General features: G+C 48.7%; 3 protein-coding genes across 5 annotated transcripts in view; all 3 read left to right on the forward strand.

The window, feature by feature from the left end:
• Positions 1-4,584, forward strand: part of CLPX (caseinolytic mitochondrial matrix peptidase chaperone subunit X) — a 27,398-nt gene extending 22,814 nt beyond the window's left edge. For 2 of the 3 annotated variants that reach the window (XM_054168753.1, XM_054168754.1), the window contains one exon: positions 216-2,087. In XM_054168753.1, the coding sequence (XP_054024728.1) occupies positions 216-306 (91 nt within the window). In that variant the 3' untranslated portion in view covers positions 307-2,087. Of the gene's footprint in view, positions 1-215; positions 2,088-4,491 lie in introns of those variants that run through there. The other variant, XR_008462654.1, reaches the window with a different exon arrangement.
• On the forward strand, positions 2,267-7,227 carry PDCD7 (programmed cell death 7). Its single transcript, XM_054168755.1, has 5 exons — positions 2,267-3,009; positions 4,492-4,630; positions 4,950-5,186; positions 5,845-5,932; positions 6,305-7,227. The coding sequence occupies exons 1-5, from the start codon at positions 2,269-2,271 to the stop codon at positions 6,420-6,422; spliced, it is 1,323 nt and encodes a 440-aa protein (XP_054024730.1). The 5' UTR covers positions 2,267-2,268; the 3' UTR covers positions 6,423-7,227.
• A 2,148-nt stretch (positions 7,228-9,375) lies between these two features.
• Positions 9,376-22,380, forward strand: UBAP1L (ubiquitin associated protein 1 like). The gene is made up of 5 exons (XM_009903887.2): positions 9,376-11,017; positions 13,141-13,893; positions 15,274-15,483; positions 20,174-20,275; positions 21,213-22,380. Exons 1-5 carry the CDS (start codon positions 10,694-10,696, stop codon positions 21,345-21,347), a joined length of 1,524 nt encoding a protein of 507 aa, XP_009902189.2. The 5' UTR covers positions 9,376-10,693; the 3' UTR covers positions 21,348-22,380.
• Positions 22,381-22,721: the final 341 nt, after the last annotated feature.

Here is a 22,721-nt window from a genome sequence, read left to right on the forward strand (position 1 = left end):
CTTCACTGAATTCAGTAGGCTTTTGATAGCCAGTCATGAGATTCCATATTGGTAGTGGTGTAAATCACAGCCCCATTTTCAGACCAGAGGTCATTTAGCAGATGGATGCTGGTCAAAGCACTTGTCACTGGGTAATGTTTACCAGAAGCTATGGAAACTGTTTCCGTTCTTTCCCTCCATTTCTCAAGTATCTGATCAGTTTGTTTTAATTATAGGGCTCCCACTAAAGATTCATCTGAAGAAGAGTATGACTCTGGCGTTGAGGAAGAAGGCTGGCCTCGACAAGCAGATGCTGCAAATCATTAAACACTGTCAGAATGCTCTGGGTTATGTCCTTACGGTTGCCTCTGGCGATACTAAAGGCATTGGATCTCTCTCGGATATGTGATGAGGAACTTCCTCAGATAAATCAGATGCTGTATTTTATTGCAACATCACTTTGATTTATTTGCTGGACATTGTGTGGACTCGGATGGCATAATGTTCAAATATGAATTGTGTATTATACTTGTTCAATTAATGTATAGCAGATGTGGCAGCACCTGGACTGCTCCTTCTAGACCCTAAGCCAGCAATGCGGGTGCTGCCACTAGTATGATTTTACAACAATGTTACTCTACAAATGGGAAGTCAAGATCAATAATTAGTAGAGGGTGAATTAAACTATTAGCTCCTCGTATGCCTCACAGGGGGTTACTTTCAGGTCAGTGTTAGATTTCTGCTGGTGGGTGCTGGAGTGACTTGTTACATTCTTGGGAAGTGGGAGGGGAAACCCTTGCAACGGGGTTTGGGAAAAACTGGGACAAGCTTTATGACACTGCTGCGAAAATGTGACACTAGTTTCTTGCAGGAATTTGAATGCAATATCAAATGATATCCTTTCCTTCACCTCTCCATCAGGAGTAAGTTTCAGTCACCTTGAATACAGTGACAGAAGGAGAAGTCAGCAAATTGCTGACGGGTGAGCAGGATTTCCAGGAAGCGGTAAGCCATCGGAATTCGGATGAGAAGTCAACATTAAATTTTTAATGTTCTAATATAGCACATTTTGTTTAACGTATTGGAACTATCATGCATCAATTTTTTGGTGCCAGGTATTTGCCCAACCTATCTTATAATGCTAAGAGATGGATGAAGTAAATGTATCATATTTTTTGATGTAATTGGTAGTGATTGTGCACATGACACAGTGCTTTAAGTTATAAGCTTAATCCTAGTCTTGCATCTTGTGGTGTTGTCTTTCATTTCTTTTTGGTTTTTAGTCTCGCTGCAAAGCAATCTTCCCTTTTCTGTTCTACACCACAACTAACTCAATCCTTTTAGGAAATTCTCTGAGAAAAAGAAAACCAACCCCCTTCCCCAAACCAATGCTAAAGGACCTGTATGGTTTTGTTCCAGGAATTAAAATTGTTGCATACAACTTTTGTTTTGTTCTTCAGTGATACGTGGACTTAAGATTTGCTGACTCTTACTTCCTACAATTTGAATTCAAGCTATTTAAAATAAAACTTTCCTCATTCTTTTCAGGCTAGTTGATGTTTTAGGACAGGAAAGGACACTGCAAGTGTGTTGACCCTATTTTTGTTTTTAATTTGTCATGTAAATTTTATGTAATACTTGTGTTCTTCCCTAGGAGCAGTATGCTGTGCAGTTGTAGTCAGGTACAACAGCTATTTCCCTTAGGATTTCAGGTTAGATGACCCACTAATGGTTCAGAACAAGCTGCAGTTGGAGCTGAGGATATTCATAGCACAAGCTTCATCCCCTCAAAATGGGAATCTGTGATGAACTATCTGTGACTGCATCCTCACTTTTCCTTTTTATAGAGTGAATGAAATACAACTGCTTTTAATTCTGACTCCTTTACTTCAAACCCTTTTTTAAATGGATTGGGGAAAAAAACCAAACCAACCTGATATTTTAGGTGAAACTGTTCAACAACTTGGTTTTGAAAGTTGTTTGGAATAATGTAACTAAGAACCTGTTTTTAAGGAAACAGAATCCTGTGTAACTACAGTTTGTACCACACCTTTGGCGTTTGAATAAAACAAAGCGACTCTTCAAGAAGCGGAGAATTTTGGAGCTTTTGAGGGTTGTTTTCAAGTGGATTTGCTAGGAAAGACCAAAGAGGCTTTGGCAAGCCGGGCCTCCTGGCGCACCTCCGCGCCGCTAGGGAGCGCTGCCGGACGCCCTGGAGGGCGGGGGAGCCCTCCTGGCCGCCAGGCGTCGCTGCGGCAGGGGTGGTGGCGGCGGACAGAAGCGGGAAACATGGCGCAGCCTCCGCCGCCCTTCGCCGGCCGCCTGCCGCCGCCGCCGTTCCGGAGCTTCCCGCCGCAGGCTGGGCCCTTTCCCCCGCCTGCTGTGCCTTTCCCTGGTCCTGCCGGCCGCGCGGGGCCTTTCGGAGTAGCGGCGCCGGCACCTCCACCGTTTTTGCTGCCGCCGGCTGGAGCCGAGGTCGATGCGGGGCCGCGCTTCCCCCCGGGCAGCCCCTACTTCCAGGCGGCTCCGCCGTTCCCGCCGCGGCCGCTCTCTGAGGAGGAGGCGGTGGCGGCGCAGCGGCAGCAGGATGAGCTGTGGCTGTCGCAGTTCCTAGGCCGGCGCCGGTCCGCTCCACCTCCGCCGCCGCCTCCCGTCGCCGCCAACCCCAGCAGCGCCCGGGAGCTGGCGGTGGAGGCGCTCGGGCGGGTGGCGCGGCTGGCCGCGCTCTGCCGGACCCTGCGGCAGCGGGAGGCCGAGGGGGACGAATCCGGCTGGGCCCAGGCGCGGGAGGAGGCGGAGGTGGCTCGGCGGGAGCTGCAGGAGGTCGTGCGACCCCTGAGGGAGCCCGGCTACCGGGAGACCCTGCGGAGGAAGGCCGAGAGGGCGAGGAAGAGAAGGCTGCGCCTGCAGCGGAGGAAGCGAGAAGCCAAAGCGGCCAAGGAGGAGGAGGCGGCCCGGGCTGCCGAGCGGGAGGCCAAGATAGACCAGTGGAGGGCCAAGTGCATCCAGGAGGTGGAGGAGAAGAACCGGGTACGGCCTCGAGCAGCCTGAGCCTGCTTGTCCCGACTGCAGTCTTCTTGGGAGAGTCCTGTGCGTCTCTCGGGCACAGGGCAGCATCGTGGGGCCCGGGGAGACCTTGTCCGTAATGGGCTTGCAGCGGGCTGTGCCTGGCTGTCACTTGCCTTTGGTCCTTGCGGTTCAGTCGGTGCCACCTGGGTGCCGCATGGATTTGCTTGCTTGGAGACACTCTGTCAGAGGCCCACAGCCCATATTCTTTAAAAGCCTTGGTGGCTGTTTCAGTTTTGTCACGTTCATGTCCTAAGCCTTAATAGGGTTTAAGTTGCTTCTAAACTCTGGATTGTGTTTGGAAATCTTCCTCCCTGGTCTCAAGCTGTCAGCCTGTCCTGGGCTGCTCACAGCAACCCGATGGCTGTCGGCATCGTGTCAGTAACCCTAAGCCTTGCCTGCTGTGTTTTGTCTTTTAAAGCTTGTTGCTAGCAAGCTTTTAGGTCTCATCCAGAAGCATAACAGCTCCAAAGCAAAGAAACCCTCCTCAAATTAGGCTTGCTGGGAAGTGCTGTTAGAGTCACAAAATCATTGAATTGTTTGGGTTGGAAGGAAGCTTAAAGGTCATCCTGTTCTAACTCTTTTGCCATGGGTAGGGACACCTGCTACTAAACCTGATTGCTCAAATGCCAATGTTTGTATTGGCTGAAGAGCTGCCCTTCTGCTGGTGCTTGTTCTGCCACTGACATAGCACAGAACAGCTGCTGGGAGAAGTTGTGTGTCCAGATTCTGGCATGTTAATGGTCTTTAATTGCCAAGCTGCAGAATTTGGATGATTTATGCTTATTGTTAATGTTTTTCCCAGATTTCTGTGGCTAGAGGTTATCAGGATTTATTAATTCATTAGCAGTTTGCCCCAAATTCATGAGCTCCATGGCATGCTCCTTGAAATGGGCTGCCCATGGAGGTGGTGGAGTCACTGTCCCTGGAGATGTTAAAGAGGGGATTAGATAGGGCACTTGGTGCCATGGTCTAGTAGTCATGAGGTCTTGGGTGACAGGTTGGACTTGATGATCTTTGAGGTCTTTTCCAACCTTGTTTATTCTATGATTCTGTTCTATGGTCAGGGGCTGCTTTTGGTCAGGCATTGGAATGGGTTGCCCAGGGAGGTTGTGGAATCACCATCATCCCTGAAGGTGTTCAAGAAACATATAGCTGTGGCACTTCGGGACATGGTTTAATGGCCACAGTGGTCTTAGGTTGAAGGTTGGACTCAATCTTCAAGGTCTCTTCCAACCAAAACAATTCCATGATTCTCTGTTTCCTGAGGTCTGTCATGGTTTAGCTTTTTCATTAAAAACCCAAGGTTGGGTGGTTGACTTCACTTGGCTGTGGCTGCATTAGGTGGAAGTTATTCCACTCTCCAGCCCTGATCTTTCTGAAAACACCATTCTGTTCTTGTCTGTGTGGGGTAGTTCACACATCATATCTCTCTTTCTTTTGTAGGAACAAGAGCTCAAGGCTGCTGCAGACAGTGTCTTGTCAGAAGTACGGAAGAAACAAGCAGACACAAAGAGGATGGTGGACATCCTGCATGCCTTAGAGAAGCTTCGGAAGCTGAGGAAAGAGGCTGCTGCCAGGAAAGGTTAATCATGACATTTTAACCAAATGTTTTAATTGCACACCTAGCAAAATAGGTGATGTGGGTGCCCTGTGCTGACTAGCAAGGTGCAGCTTGAAAAAGCTCTTTCTTTCTTAGTTATTTTTAGTTACAATGTTATGCAAGAAGAGCTATAAAATGATTACAGTGGTTGTGTTACTACCCTTCTGAGCTGTCTTGAGAGAATTATTCCAGTAAGGCTGTTGCTAGCAAGGCTAAGCTCATGTTCCTCTGAGATTTTTCCTGATGATAACAGAGCCCTTTCTGAATTTGAAAGTGTAAAATTAATTCTCTTTCTGTGTAGGTGTTTTTCCACCCCCCTCAGCAGATGAAGCCTTTGAAACTCAAGTGGAGAGTCTCAAAACATTGCTCAAAAATCGCACAGAGCTGTATGAAGCCGAGGAGAGAGCACTGCGAGTTATGTTGGAGGGAGAGCAGGAGGAGGAAAGGAAGAGAGAATTGGAAAAGAAACAGAAGAAGGAAAGGGAAAAACTGCTACAGCAAAAACTTGAAATTGATTCCAAGCTGTTTGGGGATCCAGGTAAATTCTGCCATACTTAACAGCAGTTTTCCACACTGCAGTCTCATAGGCACTGGGTTTAAAGTGCTGGTACAAAAATAGCCGAGAAAGAAATCAACCGCCTGAGTAATCTGTGGTGTGAGGAAAAGGTGGGCTAAAGTGTCATGTTAATGCATGTGGTGTAACAAGAACTTTGAGCTCTTCAGCATAAACTGCAGTGCACCTCAAGCTGTTTCTATCATATTTTTCAAGAAGAGGTGGTAGATCAGGCTGAAGTGAGATTAAACAGAATACACTGAAAATCCATCACCCAACAGATTAATCTGTCTGGTGAGTTGTTTAGTGTGACTCAGGTAACCTGTAAAGATTCAGTGTCTTATGTGTTCCTGTTGTTCAGAGGATGGAGATGGGAAAAGTTTTGCTACTCCTGATTTGCCTTTGGCAGCTCTGGTAAGGGTGAGGAAATGTGCAAAACATAGAATTATAGAATACAGTTAGGTTGGAAAAGACCTTTAAGATCATCACATGTAAATAGTCCTTAATATATTATACAGGGATGTGATTTCAAGGTATAGCTGGGGACCAGCAAATGTGTTGGCACATTTGGGACTTCTGAGACTTTCTGGAATGGAAAGTCTTTCTGGTTCATCAACCTGTTCCTGTGTTTGTGTTTTAACAGCTGAATTTCCTCTAGCCCACCTACTACAGCCCTTCAGAGAGTATTACTTACAAGCTGAGCATTCTGTAGCAGCTCTAATCCAGATCAGGTAAAGCTAAACAAAGTTATTGTTACCAAAGATGACAAATGTTGATCGTTGGGAGGGTAAAATGATTGTTCTTTTTTGGTTTCTGTAACTTCCAAGTATGGTTGTTCAAAGACTTGCCCTGTGTTTTTTCAGCTAATACTAGGCTTCTGGCTTGATGGAGGTGATTCCAACAGATGTCTGTGTGAGGCAGAGTTCACTTTTGTGCCTAACCATTCCATTTCATACAGCAGTGCACTCAGTTTTCATGTCTGTGATTTGAAAATCCAAGTTTCAGAGTACCATTGGCAATGGTTTATGTATTGACCAACATGTGGCTATGCAGTAAATCTGACCAGGTTCACCCCATCTCATACAACTCTCTCTCTATTAAAGGCACGAATGGGATCAATACTTGGTGCCAGCTGATCACCCTGAAGGAAGCTGCATCCCTCCAGGATGGGTTCTTCCAAGTCTCCCCACAAATGGCACTTGGGCTACTGCTGTCAGATGATTAGTAAGAAATTAGTTTGACGTTGGAGGAATGTTTTGTTATAATTACATGTGTAAACACGAGAAGCCTGAACTGGAAGTGTCATCCTCTGTTTCAGTATCCAGGTACTGGAATGTCTTGAAGAAAAGTGTAAGAACTGGTTTTGCTGTCTGAGCCTGCAGGGAAATGCCTGAGCAAGCCCACAGCTGCCAGGCCTCTTGTGGTATGGAGTTACCATCCCGCTGCGAGTTTCGTTAGCAAATCGCAGTCTCAATAAAGAAACGTTTCTGACACGGGTGTTTGTGCCAGGATTAACATCCTATTTTTAGGGGCTTTTATCTTTACAAGCCCAAATCCCAATGATGAAATCTCCAGAAATACAGAAGTTTAAAAAAGAGAGATCATTAGTAAACATGTTTTTCTTCTTAAACGAAGCATGTCAAGCATCGCTGTCAAAATATTTCCTGCCTTTGTGTGTGTGGCAACGGACCTATGGCAAGTTTAAACAAATTCTGAAGCACAAACAAGATGGGGGTTTTCAAGGTCAATTAAAGCAGCTGTTGACATTTTACTCTGGTGGACTAAAAGTGGTACCACAAGATGGAAAAAGATTCCCTGTTGTGGTGAAATCAGTCAGCCAGCCATGTCAATAGATGAGAAATTTCATCAGTAAAGCCTGCTGGGGACAAAAAGTCCTCAATAAAAAGCTGGAGTCTTAATTTGCTGTAATTATTGCCTCTGTAGCTGGTTTTGCATAGAGACAGGTTGTGTATATAATTTTGGATTTTCTAAAGGTGTTGTTTGTACAGAATAAATAGTAAAAGTGGTCTGGCTTTCATCGTTTGAAGCGTTTTTACTCTGAGATTTGTTGTAGCACCCAGCAGCAAATGCATCTCCAGTGTGGAGAGAATTGCTGGCAAAAGGTCTGTCTGAAGGAACCTGTCCCTCCTACAAGGTGACTGAAGCATCTGATTTCAGAGCCCCACCGTGTTCTGGACAGTTTGGAGTAGCTGTGGGCCGTGTGGGTTTGGGGCTTTGCTGGTCTCTGCAGAGCTGCAATCATTCTTGCTTAATGCTGAAGGGGATGGATTTAATCTGCAGCTCCTTACCTCTTCACAACATCGTGGAATTCATGGAGACATGTAATAGCTTAAATTAAACACTTGGGTCTTAGGTGTGATGTTAATAGTTCTTGGCAGAAGCTTTGTGGTAATTTGTTAGTAACAGAACATGAATTAGTAATGTCTTTTAAGGTTAGAACTTCAGTACATCGGCTACTTACAGCACCCTAAAATACAGATGATGGTGAAGTCCTCTGGAGGTGGGGGTTTGGATTTTCATGTCCATCTGTACATCCTTCCATCTGTGCTGCCACTTCCAGCATCTTGTTACTCCCAAGACGTGCAGCTGGGTCAGATCCTGGGCTGTCTGACAAAAAAGCAGAAGCTCAAACAGCACCAGAACAGTGGCAGAAACAGCACTTTGTGTTGAGGGACCTTAGTGACCAGGGCATGCTCTGTGTAGGTAATTAGGCTCCTTATCCCATCAGCATGTCTGAGGGGAGAGACTAACCCCTTAAGCTATGATAATCTTAAAATGATCCCAGTCAGGGGTTTGCCTGACGCTGCAGAATGCGCAGAGCTGAGCAGTAGATAAGCAGGCAGCCCAGGAGCAGCCCTGTTCATCTTGCCCTGCCAGAAGAGCTCCATGTCTTCGTCTGACGGTAGGACAACCTCATGGTGCTCGTTACATAGGAGTTGAAAATGCTGGCAGGTGATGGAGGTTTGGGTGCATTGCAATCCCTTGAGCTTTCTGGAGATAAGGAAGAAATTCTTGCCACAGAGGGTGGTGAGACACTGGAACAGGTTGCCCAGGGAGACTGTGGATGCTTCCTCCCTGGAAGTGTTTGAGGCTGGGCTGGAGCAGCCTGGTCTAGGGGGAGGTGGCCCTGACCATGGCGGGGGGATTGGAACAAGATGATGTTTTTCCAGCCCAAACCATTCTGTGATTCCTGTGGTTGCTTCTATGTATTTGCTCTTGGCTGTTGATGTCTGTCTGAAATGATTTGAGTTTTTAGGGAGGAAGATGAAGCACAGATGGAAGAGGAATGTTTGATGTCTTAATTCATGCAATACACAGATTATTAATTCTTGCAAACCTTTGTGTACTCAGGTTTCAGATTCAATTTGTCTGAGTGTAGAATTTCATACTGTTTTTCAGATCTAAATAATTGTTGTAGCCAGGAAAACAAGTTTGCTGTGAGGTTCTGAGGCTCATTTGCATCCTCTGATTCCTGATCTCAGTGCAGTCAGTTTCTTCTGCTTTTCAGGTACATCCTCTTCCTGACAGGGATTTGTTAGTTTGCCAGTCTGTCATTGAGACTAGTGAGAAGCACATGAGGTCAGAACCCTTGTAGAAGCTGCTTTCTGGTGTGTAAGTTGGTGTTTACAACTGACCCTCTCACTACTGTCATCACTCCTCACTCCTACATCTTTTTTCTCTAAATTGTGGGTTTGGGAATGAACACTTGTGGAAGCCTTTCTAAGAGCAGTGTTTCTGCAGTGAAATACACTGAGTTATGGTGCCATCATCTTTCTATTGTCTCCATTGTGGCTTCACACACACCCACTACCCATCTCCATCCCTGCAGATGGCAAGCTGGGGCTGTTCAGCCTGGAGAACTGAAGGCTCCAAGGAGAACTGAATGGAGCTTACAAGAAAGCTGGGAAGGGGCTTTTTACAAGGGTGAGAGGGAATGGATTTAAGCATGAGCAGGGTAGATTTAGACTGGAGATTAGAAAGAAATTCTTTACAGTGATGGTGGTGAGACACTGGAACAGGTTGCCCAGGGAAGTTGCAGATGCCCCCTCCCTGGAGGTGCTCAAGGCCATCTTGGATGAGGCCTTGAGCAACCTGTCTAGTGGAAGGTGTCACTGCCCATGGAGGTGGGGGTGGAACTAGATGATCTTTAGGGTCCCTTCCAACCCAAACCATTTCATGAATCTATGAATTTCAAACCAAGTAAAGCTGTTGCAGATGATAAACATCAAGATGTTCTTCTTGGTACCACCCAGCTCTTTAGGAAGTGCTGATTTACAGCATAACCTGTGAGGAGGGTCCGACCGTCTCTTGCCAGGAGCTAGAGAGAGCTGGGGAAGGCGGGCTCGCTTACACATATTTTCATGCTCTGTCTTTGTCAGCATTGACGTGGGCTGTAACTTAGGCTGAGCCCTCTTAGGCTGGGGAGCAGATGGCCTGGCTCTGAGCAGGCCCCCAACACGTTGCCTTGCGTGGCGTGTTGGCTGCAGGACACGTGCGGGAGCTGAAAGCCGGTTAGGGGCTCTGCAGTCTGGGGATTACAGGCTGCTGGCGTAAGCAGCCACGCCACAACGTGTGATACTCGTCAGAGCAGCTGAGCTGAGCTGGGCAATGGTGCCTGTTACTCTGTCTGTGGGCTGGGAGCAGTTTGTTAGTCCTTTGCTGACATAAGAAACAACCTTGAATGCTGTTTCCTATTATAGACCAGGAGTTTGTGTTGAACAGGGAGCTTGATCTTCCCTGGATACATCTGTCTGCGTGTTCTCTTTCTGTGGAGTGTTTATCCTCATTGCCCTAGGAACCATTTCATTCTAAAGGAAAAAAGATAACTGGCTCAGGGATGTCACACTGAGTATTTCACAAGACCAAGTTCTGGCTAGTGCACTTTGGTCACAAAACCCCAAGTAATGCTTGGACTAGATGGATCCCCATAGGTCCCTTCCACCCCACACTGTGCTGGGATTCTGTGATTCTGTAAATAGATGGTTCTTAGAAGCTTATCTGGCCTTAAATTGTCTCTTTCAGCACCCCTCTAACACCAGTGTTTACCTGATGCACCAGTTCCTTGTTTGGCTCTCAGGAAGCTGCTGTGGAGCTGGAGGGGATGTCCTAGCCTCAGCTCTGACAACTTAGCAATGTGTGTCTGCATTCATGAGCTCTGTGACTGTGGGTGCTCTCTGAGCTCACAGAGAACACCTGTGAGGTGTCATCCTTGGATTCTGTTTCTGCCTCTGTAACTGGAAAAAGTGCTCCATCTTTCCCAGGCTTGGGAAAGAGAGTGTGTGATGGGCAGCACAGGGAGAGGCAGGAGGAGGGATGGGAGCAGTGGGGCATGCACAAAGAGGAAATGGAAGAGAAAAATGCTCCAGATCTCTTCCAAATGAATCTGTAAGCTTGGTGAGGTCCTGCTGGCTCAAGTTCAGAATAGCAAAGGTTAGTTCAGACAAATCTTGCTGGTATCAGCCACTAAAAGTATGCAAAACTGGACATTGCATACCATGGTTCTTACTCAGCTGGCAGCATCTCTAAGGGCTTTATTCCTTCTACTGGTGTCTCTTGAAATAGGTCATCTTTCTCTCCTTCCACTCAGCTTCAGAGGTGCCAGTCTTGCCTTTTACAGTTCTGCTTCATTCTTCCCTCCAGCAGCAAGAACTCAGGCAGCAGCAATGAGCTACCTGGATGAAGTTCCCTTCCGCACAACCAGCTGCCTCGGCGGGGACATGGGGGGAGAAACCACTCTCATCACAGCCCCTGCCATTGAGCTCCACGACTGCACTGACATCCTCATGAGCACCATGGTGAGCACGCTCTGCTTGTCTCTGCATCCAGATGCACTTCTGGAGAGATGATGTCAAGGGTGTATGCTGCCTTTTCTTGTGAAAGAAGGGAAAGGAAACTTCTCCTTCTAATGGAGCTCCTTTTAATTGCCTGGTTTGCCAGAGAGGGAGGAGGTGAGGATGATTTATGGTGGGTAAGAGTGAGGAAGGGTTTGTTTCAAGGATGGTTTTTGTTAATCCCACCCAAGAAGGAGGGTTGGGTGGTTCTGGGATAGGAAGGGAAACTTCAAGCTCTGCTCTGGGATTGTTCTACTCTGGAATCATCACCATCTGATTTACTAATGATATTTGTTAATCTAAAATAGATGTAAGCAGGCAGTGCTACCTGTGCTGGCATCAGATACGTAGATGTGTGTGTGTGTGTATATGTATATACACACACATATATAAAAAGGAGATTGTAGTGAGGTGGGGGTTGGTCTCTTCTCCCTGGTAACAAGTGTTAGGATGAGAGGAAATGGCCTCACCTTGCACCAGGGAAGGTTTAGGTTGGACATTAGAAGAAACTTCTTCACTGAAGGGGTTCTCTAAGACTGGAACAGGCTCCCCAAGAAGGTGGTTGAATCCCCATCCCTGGAGGTGTTTAAACAATGCAGAGATGTGGTGCTGAGGGACATGGTTTAGCACCAGGCTTGGTAGTGTTAGGTAATGGTTGGACTTGATGATCTCAAAGGTCTTTTCCAACCAAAACGATTTTATGGTTCTATTCTCTGATTCCATGATAAAAATCATCCTGTAGCCCTTAGTGGTCTTCCACATTGCTCAGTCTCAAACTGCTTTTGAGCTTATTCCTATTGCTGCAACAGTTTTGTCTCTGATTTTAAATGCCAGCATAGTGATTTGAAGGAGCTCTCTGTGCTCTAGAAGGGGTAGGAAGCCTTCTCCTGTACAGTTACACTGAAGGCATGGATTTGATTTTTGGGGTTTCTGGTTGGTGCTAGCACAGCTCCAGTCCAAGATGGTTTCAGAACCATGTTGTGTATTTAGCCTTAAATAGGCTCACCCGTAGATGGGGTCAGTGCACTTCACGGCGGGGAAAGTGATCTGGGGCATCCCCAACAGCCTCTGCTTGCTCCTGGTGATGGTGAACCAGCAGCAAACACCACTTCTGGCTTTTCACTAGTTCAGCTTTCCTCATCTCTCCCCAAAACGACACATCCCAAATCCATGAGCTATTTAACACATGAGTATTTAACACATGAGTATTTAACACAAAGAGTTGCCGTGGTGGTCATGGTAAGTGAGTTCTCTAAAGCAAATTGTAATTCCCAGAAGGAATTTTTAATGCAGATGGGGTTTGCCATCTGTGTAAAGGCAGGTGATGGTTTGCATCCCCATGGACCAGCTGAGGTGTTCCAGCACCCTGTCCTATCCTGAAAAGCCCCCAGCTCTGTGCTTCTCACTGGTGCTCCCTGACAAGGCTAAGTGATCGTGCTGGTGGTCTGGGCTAACCCTTCTTGAGGCACGTGGTGCTGCTTTCCTTGGGGAGGCTGCTTTGGGCCCATGGCTGACAAGTGGCAGGGAGCAGTAAAAACAGCATTCCTGGGCTGTGAATGTACTTGCCTGCCTGTCCAGAGGAGACCTTGTTTGGAGAGCTCTGGGTCGAGTAAGGCTTGTTTGTTCCAGGAAAACCCTCAGATTTCAGTCTTAAACATGCTTATATTTTAAGCCAGACTATGTGGAAATGACGACTCTGGTCTGGGACCAACTGAGCTTCTGGCGCCACTGGAGATGCCCACAGCTGGCCCTGCCTCTGCCCAAGGTGGCATCTCCCCCCTTGGTGGCTCCTGAGCCTTCATGCCTAAGGTATCACTGCCAAGTGCTCCTTGTCCCCTTTCACAGCAGCCAAACTGACACAAAACCTCCTCTGAGCATAAAATGCCTCTCAAAAGATCTGGTGATACAACTCAAAATAGATTCCCTAGAGGCATGAGGCTGGCACCGCCCAATCCTACAGCCCTGTGCCCACAGGGAAACAGGACCCAATATGGGAAGGTGCAGCCCTTGAGATGTCCTCATGAAGTGCATGGTTCGCTCCATCCAGTTTCACCTGCCCTCACCAGCTTCTTCTCACTCTCCCGCAGCACGACTTCTCGCTGGAAAGAAAAGTGCTTTACTGGGTTGAGGTGGCCTCTCAGCAGCAAACCTCTCTGCATCGAGTCACCTCTGAAGTTGTCCCCACAGCTCCACCATGCTGGCTGCTGCTGGTGGATCCTGCTGACACCTATGGCGGGAGAGCACGGGATGGGCCGGTGCGGCGCAGCATCAGCCTGAGCGCTGCCCACGACGGCTATGGGCACACCAAGGGCAGAGCTGCCTTGTCCGACACCGAGAGTGAGACCTGGTGCTCTGAGGAGGATGAGTACTCAGAGGACGATGAGTACTCCTCGACCTCCTGGGAAGAGAGTGACAAGGATGAAAAGGGTTCCAGGAGGAGAAGCATTGGGAGAAGCGTGCCTCCGCGTCCCTGCTTTTACCTGAACCGACCAAAGACATCACCTGGCTTGCTGGAGCCCTCACCAGAGAACAGTGACCGCAACGCAGCCAGCCCAGACCCGAGCAAGCAGAGGAGATCCATGGTGATATTTAACAACATGAAGAACGAGCTGGAAGCAGCCAGGAGGAAGCTGGCTGCTTTGGTGCATCCTTTGAACAGAGCTGCCACAGAGAGCAGAGAGCTCCCGGTGCCGCGGCCACTGCCGCCATGCTCCTGCACCAGATGCAGCATCAAGTATGGGCCAGCCCCGGCCGAATCCCACCTGGGCACCCAGGTGCCAGCTCCTCCAGCCCCAGCCGTGCCGATGCCCCCCATCAAACGGCACAAACCCACGGTGCCGGTGAGATGTTTCCTTCTGGTTGCCCTTTGCTTGTGGCTGAGGCAGGAGGGAGGTGAAGGGCATCAGATCAGTCCAGCTTGCTGCAGTCTGGCCAGCAAGATGGAACCAAAATGGGGCTTTGGGAGCACTGAACCCGTGAGAACCTGCTGATCAGTGTTCATAAGAAGTGAAGAAAGGGGTTTTCTTGCCAGGGGCCAGGGGCACGCTTTCTGGGTGGACATTACTTGCTCTGTCCTAAACAAAACATCTGCTTTTCCCAACAAGGAAGGCATCTTCCTTGATTTTCAATCTGAACACTTTCAAAAGCACAGTGAAAGGAGGTTTTTGCCTCTTTCCTCTCCATTTGCCCTTCTAACAGATGTAACCAGGGTTTGTGGGGAAATGCCCCTTACAGCCATCACAGCTGCTCCTCTTGGCAGTCCCAAGAGAGAAGCTGGGGCTTGAAAGGAGACAAAACTGGGCTGTTTGTGTGTCCTCTCTGTCCTGGGTCTCCCTCATTACCTGTCCCCATGCTCACTGCCCTCCTTCACTCTTTTATAGATGGGAAAGGCCACTTCACCTGACTCCTCTTGCAGTACTGGCCTCCCTGTCTGTGGCAGTGGCTGGCTGTCCTTTCCTAAAAGTAGGAAACTTCAGATTTTGTGGTGCTATTAGAACCAGAAAGCGTTGAGTGAGTGGTGTGATGGAGTAAATATTGCTTTGTCACTTGAATTCTCAACTGCACCATGTGCACTGAAGTTAAAACCATTGGACAAGTGAAAGGCTGGGTTATTTAGATGTAGTTTCATTAGACATCAGGTAATTAAGGAAGATCAATTGTCCACATGTATTTGTGCCTCACCCACCCTGCTTGGCTACTGATGCACATGCACCGTGCTGAATGCTAAAGCCTCAACCCTAAGCAAGCACATCCATGTACTGGCTCATTCCTGGAGATGGCTTTGTAACAGAAGCTTAAACCATCTGCTAAACATCACAGGCAGAAACAGGGCGTGAGGGGAGCACCCATCTGCCTGGGTTGCTGCATTGCCTCTCTTGGGCAGTGCTGCCTTGTGCTTGGCAGGTCAAGGACAAGCGTGGCATTTGTTGCTGGAGAGGTGACTGGCATTCCCAGGGAAAGGAAGCTGCTTTTGCTTGCTTTGCTCCATGAACCTTCCTGACCGCTGTTTTCTCTGATCTCCAGCTATAGCTGAGCCTGGATTTAATTAAGTCCAGTCTCCCTTGATGCCCAAAGGGGTTTTGTTCTATCTATGGGAACTTTCCTCTTCTGGAGGGAGCAAGGTAACTGCAGGCATTTGAAAGCTTTGCCTCAGCCTGGCTTGTTTCACATCCTTTCATGAGCTGGAGCAAGAAGACCATCTGCTGTTTTTTCTCTTGCAGTCCCTCAGCCCCTACGCCTGCCTCCCTCCTGCCTCGGCGCCTACACGACCTCTCAGTTCCCACCGATCCCAGCCGGACTCCGCAGCTGATCTGCTCTCGGCGCTGAGCCAGGAGGAGAGAGACCTCATCGAGCCTGTTATAGCCTTGGGCTACCCCACCCGCAAAGCCATCCTCACCCTCCAGAAGACTGGAAGGCAAAGCTTAAGCCAGGTTGGTGGAGCTGACGTGGTGTCACAGAAAGGTTTTGGGGAAGAAAATTGATCAATGTGCCCTTGTGGCCAAGAAGGCCAATGGTGTCCAGGGGTGCATCAAGAGTGTGACCAGCAGGTCAAGCTATTCCCCTCAACTCTGTCGTGCTGAGGCCACATCTGGAGTACCATGTCCAGTTCTGGGTTTCCCAGTTCAAAAGAGGGAAGGAACTGCTCATGAGAGTCCAGCAGGGGGTTATGGAGATGCTGAGGGGACTGGAGCATCTCTGTGGCAGTGAGAGGTTGAGACCTGGGGCTGTTTAGTGTGGAGAAGAGCAGTCTGAGGGGGATCTTCTCAATGCTGATCAATAGCTAAAGGATGGGTGTCAAGAGGGTGGGACTAGAGTCTTTTCAGTGGTGCCCAGGAGCAAGACAAGGAGCAATGGGCACTAAGTGAAACCTAGGAGGTTCCATCTGAAGATGAGCAGAAATTTCTTTGCTGTGAGGGTGTTGGAACTCTGGAGCAGGCTGCCCAGAGAGGTTGTGGAGTCTCCTTCTCCAGAGACTTTCCAAAACCACCTTGACATTGTGATTCTGGGCAAGCCACTGTGGGTGGCCCTGCTTTAGCAGGGAGGTTGGACTACATGATCTCCAGAGGTCCCTTCCAATCCCACAGCATGCTGGGCTTCTGGGATATTCATTGAGAAAAAGATGGCTGCCTTGCTTGGGGTGGCCTTCTGATGGCCTCTTTGGTATCAGACCTCAGCTGTCAGGCTTTTGCATGAGATCAGATGTTTGCAGTTGTGCTGCAATAAGACAGCAGTGAGCTGCCCTCAGGCTTTCAGCGAGCCGTGGCAGCTGGGCAGTGTTATCACTGCGATCGCTGTCTGGAGCTTGCTGGCCTTTTGAAGTACAAATTTTGCCCCCCTATATGGAAACTTCTTACACATCATTTTTTCCCAGCTCTTAGATTCATATGATTATTGCCATGGCTCATCCTGTCAGAGCAGGACTGTACCAATACCTCGGGGATTTGTTTGGGCTCTCTCCCAGACACAAGCTCCTCGTGTTGAAACAACTAAGGACTCCATGCAGGCTTTGCAGCTGGCTCCCATGGCTCTTTTCCTGAGGAACCCTCTATAATGTTCTGGAAAACGGATCTTGTGAGGAAACTGGGATTGTTTAGCCTGGAGGAAAGGAGGCTGAGGGGACACCTTGCTCTCTACAACTCCTTGAAAGGAAATTGGAGCCAGGTGGTGTTGGTCTCTTCTCCCAAGGGACGAGTGATAGGACAAGAGGAAATGGCATCAAGTTGCACCAGGGGAGGTTTAGGTTGGATATTAGAAGAAATTTCTTCACTGAAAGGGTTCTTAAACACTGGAACAGGCTCCCCAGAGAGGTGGTTGAATCCTCATCCCTGGAGGTGTTTAAAGGACAGAGAGATATGGTGCTGAGGGACATGGTTTTGCACCAGACTTGGTAGAGTAAGAGAATGGTTGAATGTGATGATCTCGGAGGGCTTCTCCAACCTTAATGATTCTCTGATCCTGTAAGACCTGGAATTTATTAAAAATGAGCATACAACCTCTTCCTCTCCCTGGCTGCTGATTATATTGCAGCCTGCTGTGCTGCATCCTGATGCCCGAGGTCTCTGCTTATCCAGACAGGTATTTTGTGGTCCAGGTGGGCTGAGAGTATTCGTGCCATGAAGGATGCTGCTGGCTACGGTTCGGCAAGCTTGGGGCTAGACCTGCCCATCCCACTGGAGGGTTTAATAGGGTTAAATTATCTAAGTAGGTCTTGCAGAGAGAGAAGAGGTTAGCAAGAGGGATGTCCACTGGGCTGTTGTGCCAGGGGGCAGGAGCAGACCCTGGGCAGAGGTGTGAGCAGGCACAGCACTGAGCAGCCACTGTTGGGTGCCTGTCTCCTTCCTGTGCTCCCTGGGGAACTGCCTGTGCTGCGTGGGCCTGCTCTTCCCTGTCTGGTCGGCACACAAAGCTGCTCTGCAGCTGAGTCATCCTGCAGCTTCTGGTTCCCTCCTGAATCACCCCAGCTGGACCAGCCTCCCCAGACCCTTGCTGGTGCTTCAGGCAAGCTCACTACAGGCCAAGGTGGGAAGAGAAGCTTTGGTTCTTCATTTCGTAAAAGTTTCATCTCAGCAGAGGGAGATGGGCAGAGCCCAGCCCACGTCCTTTGTGTGCAAGGGTGTCCTGTAGCAGCTGCTCTTTCAGTCTGAGGGAGCAGCACATCTTAAGGATGGAAATGGGTGCAGTCTGCTCCCTTCTGGGTAAACACAGACTCCCTTCCTCTTGGAGAGGTGATGGATGCACCAAAATACAAGGCTTGCCTTCTATCCTTTGCCTTCTTTACCAGCAGTTCCCATCTTCCCCATTTGTGCCCAATGCAGCCAAGACAAAACATAAGGCATAGCCTTTCATGTGTCTCCTACAAGTACAAAACTACCAAATTAGGCTAAACCTTCCTGGAAAATGTTTCACCTCAAGTTAAAAACAAGAGCTGTGGGCACTCTTTGTTGCTTGCTGGTGTTAGGCAGGGCTTCAGTGTGTGATGATGACAGCTTCAGCCGTCAAGATTGATTGTAGTACCAGCTGGGAGCCAAAAATTGCTCAGTTTCTTTGCAGTGTCAAGTCAAACTGGCAGAGCCCACTCTGGTGGAGAAGGCAAGGCTGCTGCCTTAAGGAGGTGATGCTGTCTCCCTTTTGGCAGAAGAGCCTCTCTAAAAGGCTCAAGCAGGGTTAATTGCCCCAACACACTGGGGGTTCATCATCTAGAATGTCGTGGCCAAACAAAAAAAGGCATTGTTGCATTTTGGTCAGTGATCATTGATCATCCAAAGATGCATTGTTGACCCACAGAGCCATGTCCAGGTGGCTTAGTGAACTGCATGTTGGTAAGGCTTTGCTCTTCTTAAGCTGTCAGCTGTTGGAGCGCTTGAAGTGAGGGCCTCATGGGGAAGGGCCTTTCTGCTGGTAACAGAGGGAGGTGGAAGAGGAAACTCACCAGAGGAGGAGGGATTTCCTTTACATCACTGCACAGGTTTGTCTCTGATGTGAAAGGCCACATTTCTTCACGTAGCAGCAAATGAGAGGATGAGATAAACCAGCAGGTTACTGATCTACCGGGCTTGAAGGGCTCTTCCACACAAGGAGTTCATTATGAGGGTTGGTCAGGTAGTAGATAAAGCTGAGTTCTCCAGGGATGCCTGCACTGGAGGAACTTCATGTCCAAGTATTCTAAAGACTCTCCTTGAAAACTGCAAAAGGAAAATGAACTTGAAGAGGGCACTGGCACCTCCTCCTCCCCAGTGAGTGGTGGTGCTGATTCCAGACCCAAGAGGGTTAGCAGCTCAAGGTATTTAAAAGCCTGATTTTGTTTAATCTTGAGGGTATATATTATTAATTTAATGATACAAATCACAGAGCTGACAATAACCCAGATTTCATGCTGGGCTGGAACAGGTTGCCAGGTCTGTCTGCGTTCTGCTGTGGGCACAGTGAGTGGCAGCAGGGCAAGAAAACTCAGCAGTGATCCAGGGATTTTAGGAGATAATGTCCAGAAAAGTTTTCCTTAGGAAAAATGTTCTCACTGGAAGTGTTGTCAGGCACTGGAACAGGCTGCCCAGGGAAGTGGTTGAGTCAGTGTCCTTGCATATGTTTAAAAGCCATGTTGGTGTGGTGCCTTGGGATGTGGCATAGTGGTGGACTTGGTAGGGAGCAGGGTTAATGGTTGGACTTGACCTTGAAGGTCTTTTCCAGCCTAAATGTTGCTGTGATTTTAGTTAGTAGCCTAACAAGGAGAATAAACACAGGTTCCCAGTGCCTGTGATGAGTGACTGTCTCATTTTTGAGTCGATGAGCTGCTCCTTCAGGCTGACATTTCTCCAAATCCTTACTCTGCTCTTCAGCCAAAATAGATCAGCTCAACGCCTGAGGGACTTTTGGGGCTTTTTCAGGTTTTATGGTCTTTTACTGAATCCTCCTTCTTGGCCACAGTGGTGCTGGGGAGGGTGGAGGTCTGTGCACTGGTAGATCGGGGGAGATATGAATCAGCTGCTTCTTGGATGAGGACAGCATGGCTGTGGGGAGACCCATGGGATGCTTTTATTCCCCTAGCTATTGTATAGCTCATTTATTATTGTCTCTCCCATATGTTTTTGGACAGCGAAAGCTTCTCGTGGTATTTAGAAGATACCACTGGGAATAGTGCTGTCAGCACTCCAAGAACAATGAGGGGAGCCAAAAATAACTGTTTACGTTCAGTAATGACAGCACACGGGTCTCCCCTGGGGGGGGTCTGTGCTCAGACCCTGCAGCAAACCCACAGCTGCCTGAACCCCAGCACATCAAAGGGAGGCTGGGTGAGCTGAGAGTAGACATCTCACCAGGACAGCCTCTGCTTCACCCCACAACCTGGAAGCCATCGCTTTGGATCTCAGATGGTTCAGATGTTTGGTGTGCTCCTTGTCCCCCCTACGCCTTGTTCCCGTTCCCATCCTGGGAGGGCGTGGGGGACCAAGATGTTGTCTTCTGGTGGGAGTCCTGCTGACAAACAGATTGCTCTGGCTGAACATCAGACTGGAAACAGCGGGACAGCAGTGACCCTGGTCCTCGCCATGAGTGTGTCCCTGGAAGGTGAATGCACTCATTCCCCATGTCTGTGAAGGTTGGATTAACCCTGGTTGTCTTCTGCAGATCCTGAGTTACCTGGGTGCCTGTGACCGGCTGCTGAAGCAAGGCTATGAAGAAGGGCAGGTGGAGGAGGCCATGGAAATGTTCCAGTACTCAGAGAAAAAGGTCAGAGCAGGGCAGCACAGCCTGGCCTTTTGTGCTGCTTCCTCCAGCTCGCTTTTCCAGCAGCCTGCACGCTCCCCTCTGCCTCCACCACCCCACCCAGCATGTCAGACCCACTGCCCTGCTAGCAGCGAGCCCACACTTGCAGCAGACCCCAGGGCAGAGTCACTGTAAGGACCCTTTTGGGGAAGGACACGACTCTGTCGCTCCATCCATCCTTGGTGCCTGCAGGCACCATGCTTGCCCAGGCCCTGCACGGGGAATCCCCCACCCAAGGCCACCAGAACCTGCACTCGCTACCTCCCTCCTGGCTCCCCCAGTTTGTGTTCGCATCCCAGGGGGAAGAGCCCTGGTGGCACACTAGGTTTTGGTCTCCATCATCAGTCACTCCCTAGAGGGAACAAAGAGCCTGGGGGGTAGGAATGCTTGAAATTTGGGCTGATGGCACACAGAATTGCTGGGCTCACCAGTCCTTAGGGCTGCAACAACAGGAGAGTGCCTGGGTCTTGGTTTCAGGCAGGGGGTTGTTTACTGAGGACACAGCTCTGGGAGTTGTTGTGGTGCTGGGGCCCAGCACGGGCAAGGGGGGAACAGGACAAATTAATTCCAGCTTGAACTCACTGCCTTTCCATGGTCTCTTTATAACACAGGCAAACACATGCAAAGGAGCTTCAGCTTCATAGGAAATAAGTGAAGCTCGAGGCTGCCTTTATTAAACATTGCTCATGTGAGAAGCTGCTGCAAAGGCTCACATTTAAATGCTGTCAGTGGTGTGTGTGTGTCCTCACCCTGTTGTCGAGTGCCCTTCAGCTGTAATACAACCCAGACAGATCCTCTGGCTGCAGCCTCAGCACCCAGCGCTCTTTCTGCTGTGACTCCATGATAAATCCATCCTTAAACCCCAGGATAACATCCCTTTTTTCCCCTCTTCTTCCTCCAGGCAGCTGAGTTCTTGCGTTTGTTAGCTCAGTTTAATGATATGGGCTTCCAGCAAAATGAAATCAAAGAAGTCCTTCTGCTTTGTGGGAATCAGAGGGAGAAGGCACTGGAAGAGCTCGTGATGAAAGCCCAGTGAGCAGCATCCTGGACCCCAGTCACAGCTTCCCCTCTCCAGACTGGACAACTGAAGGATTTGGGTGGGTTGGCACCTGTTTACCCTTCTGCTGTTCCATCCCCAGTAGAAGCAGCAGAGCTCAGCAGGCACACAGCACCAGCTTGGTGTCTCATCTCGCTTTATGGACATCCATCATAAGCAGATTTGTCACTGTTCTAAGGCAAAGGCTTAGAGTGTTCATCTCCACCCACACATCTCCACCCACTGTATCTCAGCTGTTTAGATTAGAGGCAGTAAGACCCAAACTACCTTCAGCTTAGGTTTTGCAGACCTCAAACCACCATTTTTTCCCTCCATCTGGGTGATGAGTGTCATGTTTTCAACTACAATCAAATGTGGATTCTTAAGAGATCATATAAATCAGCAGCAGAGATTGTTGTCAAAACTGAAGGCTCCTGCAGAAACATTTGTTGGTCCTTGCTTGGGAGGAGTCTCTGACGACTTAGTCAGGGATGAGCATTGTAACTGAAATCCAGTCTGACCACATTAGCTTCCCCTTTTAAACCAGAAACTGGAGAAAAATGCACAATTCACTGAAGGTAAGGAAAGAAATCAGGCTGCCCTTGCTCTGGAAATACACAAGGTTTATCCAGTGTGAGGATTTATGTTCAGGGAATTCCATCAACAGAGAGACAGAGAACAGCTTGGCTGTCCCTTGTGCTCTGCCCAAATCAGGACTATCCAGGGGACTCTTCCCTAAACTGTGGAGACAGTGGCTCCAGAGGAACTTAAGCATGAATGTCAGGATCAGGAAATTCTGGGTGCCCAGAGGAATTCTTTGTGTATAACTGGAGGGCAGAGAATGGGAGCTTCAGGTCACATTATGGGATGTCTCTTGGCTTGGTGGTGGAGCAGTGGGCAGTGTTTTTACATAAAAGAATGTTAGTTTGCTGTGAATGAGACACAGATGTACTTGCTTTGAGTAAAGATGGTTGGAGAGGTTCTTCTGAAATGCCTTTGTCTCTTTTCCTGTGAAAATGCCAGCTGGCACAACACAGCAAAGAAAATCCTCCATTAGTTCCATCTTCCTATTGTATCCTCCCAAATGATCTCCTATCCACCATACTTAGAATCACAAAACTGTCAGGGTTGGAAGAGACCTTTGAGATCATCACATCCAGCCTCTTGTCTGGAGCTCACAATCCCACCACTACTGCTAAAACATTAAAGCATGGCCCAAAGCACCACATCCACACAGCTTTCAAATACCTCCTACCTTTTGACCTAAGTTTAGAACACCGTGTCCCAGTGTCTCTGGGCAGGTAAGAAACCCCATCAAGAGGGCACAACCTTCCATGGCTGCCTTTATCCTCACCTGGATACCAAGGATACTTG

Source organism: Dryobates pubescens, chromosome 17 (assembly GCF_014839835.1).
Source record: "Dryobates pubescens isolate bDryPub1 chromosome 17, bDryPub1.pri, whole genome shotgun sequence".
NCBI classification, from domain to species: domain Eukaryota; kingdom Metazoa; phylum Chordata; class Aves; order Piciformes; family Picidae; genus Dryobates; species Dryobates pubescens.

Bases quoted from the DNA above. Each gene is read 5' to 3' on its own strand.
- PDCD7 (XM_054168755.1), top strand. From the start codon at position 2,269: ATGGCGCAGCCTCCGCCGCCCTTCGCCGGCCGCCTGCCGCCGCCGCCG. The intron at 5,187-5,844 runs GTAAATTCTGCC...GTGTTTTAACAG, and splicing joins CAAGCTGTTTGGGGATCCAG to CTGAATTTCCTCTAGCCCAC. The intron at 5,933-6,304 runs GTAAAGCTAAAC...TCTCTATTAAAG, and splicing joins GCAGCTCTAATCCAGATCAG to GCACGAATGGGATCAATACT.
- UBAP1L (XM_009903887.2), top strand. From the start codon at position 10,694: ATGCAAAACTGGACATTGCATACCATGGTTCTTACTCAGCTGGCAGCA. The intron at 13,894-15,273 runs GTGAGATGTTTC...TTTCTCTTGCAG, and splicing joins GGCACAAACCCACGGTGCCG to TCCCTCAGCCCCTACGCCTG. The intron at 20,276-21,212 runs GTCAGAGCAGGG...TTCTTCCTCCAG, and splicing joins TCCAGTACTCAGAGAAAAAG to GCAGCTGAGTTCTTGCGTTT.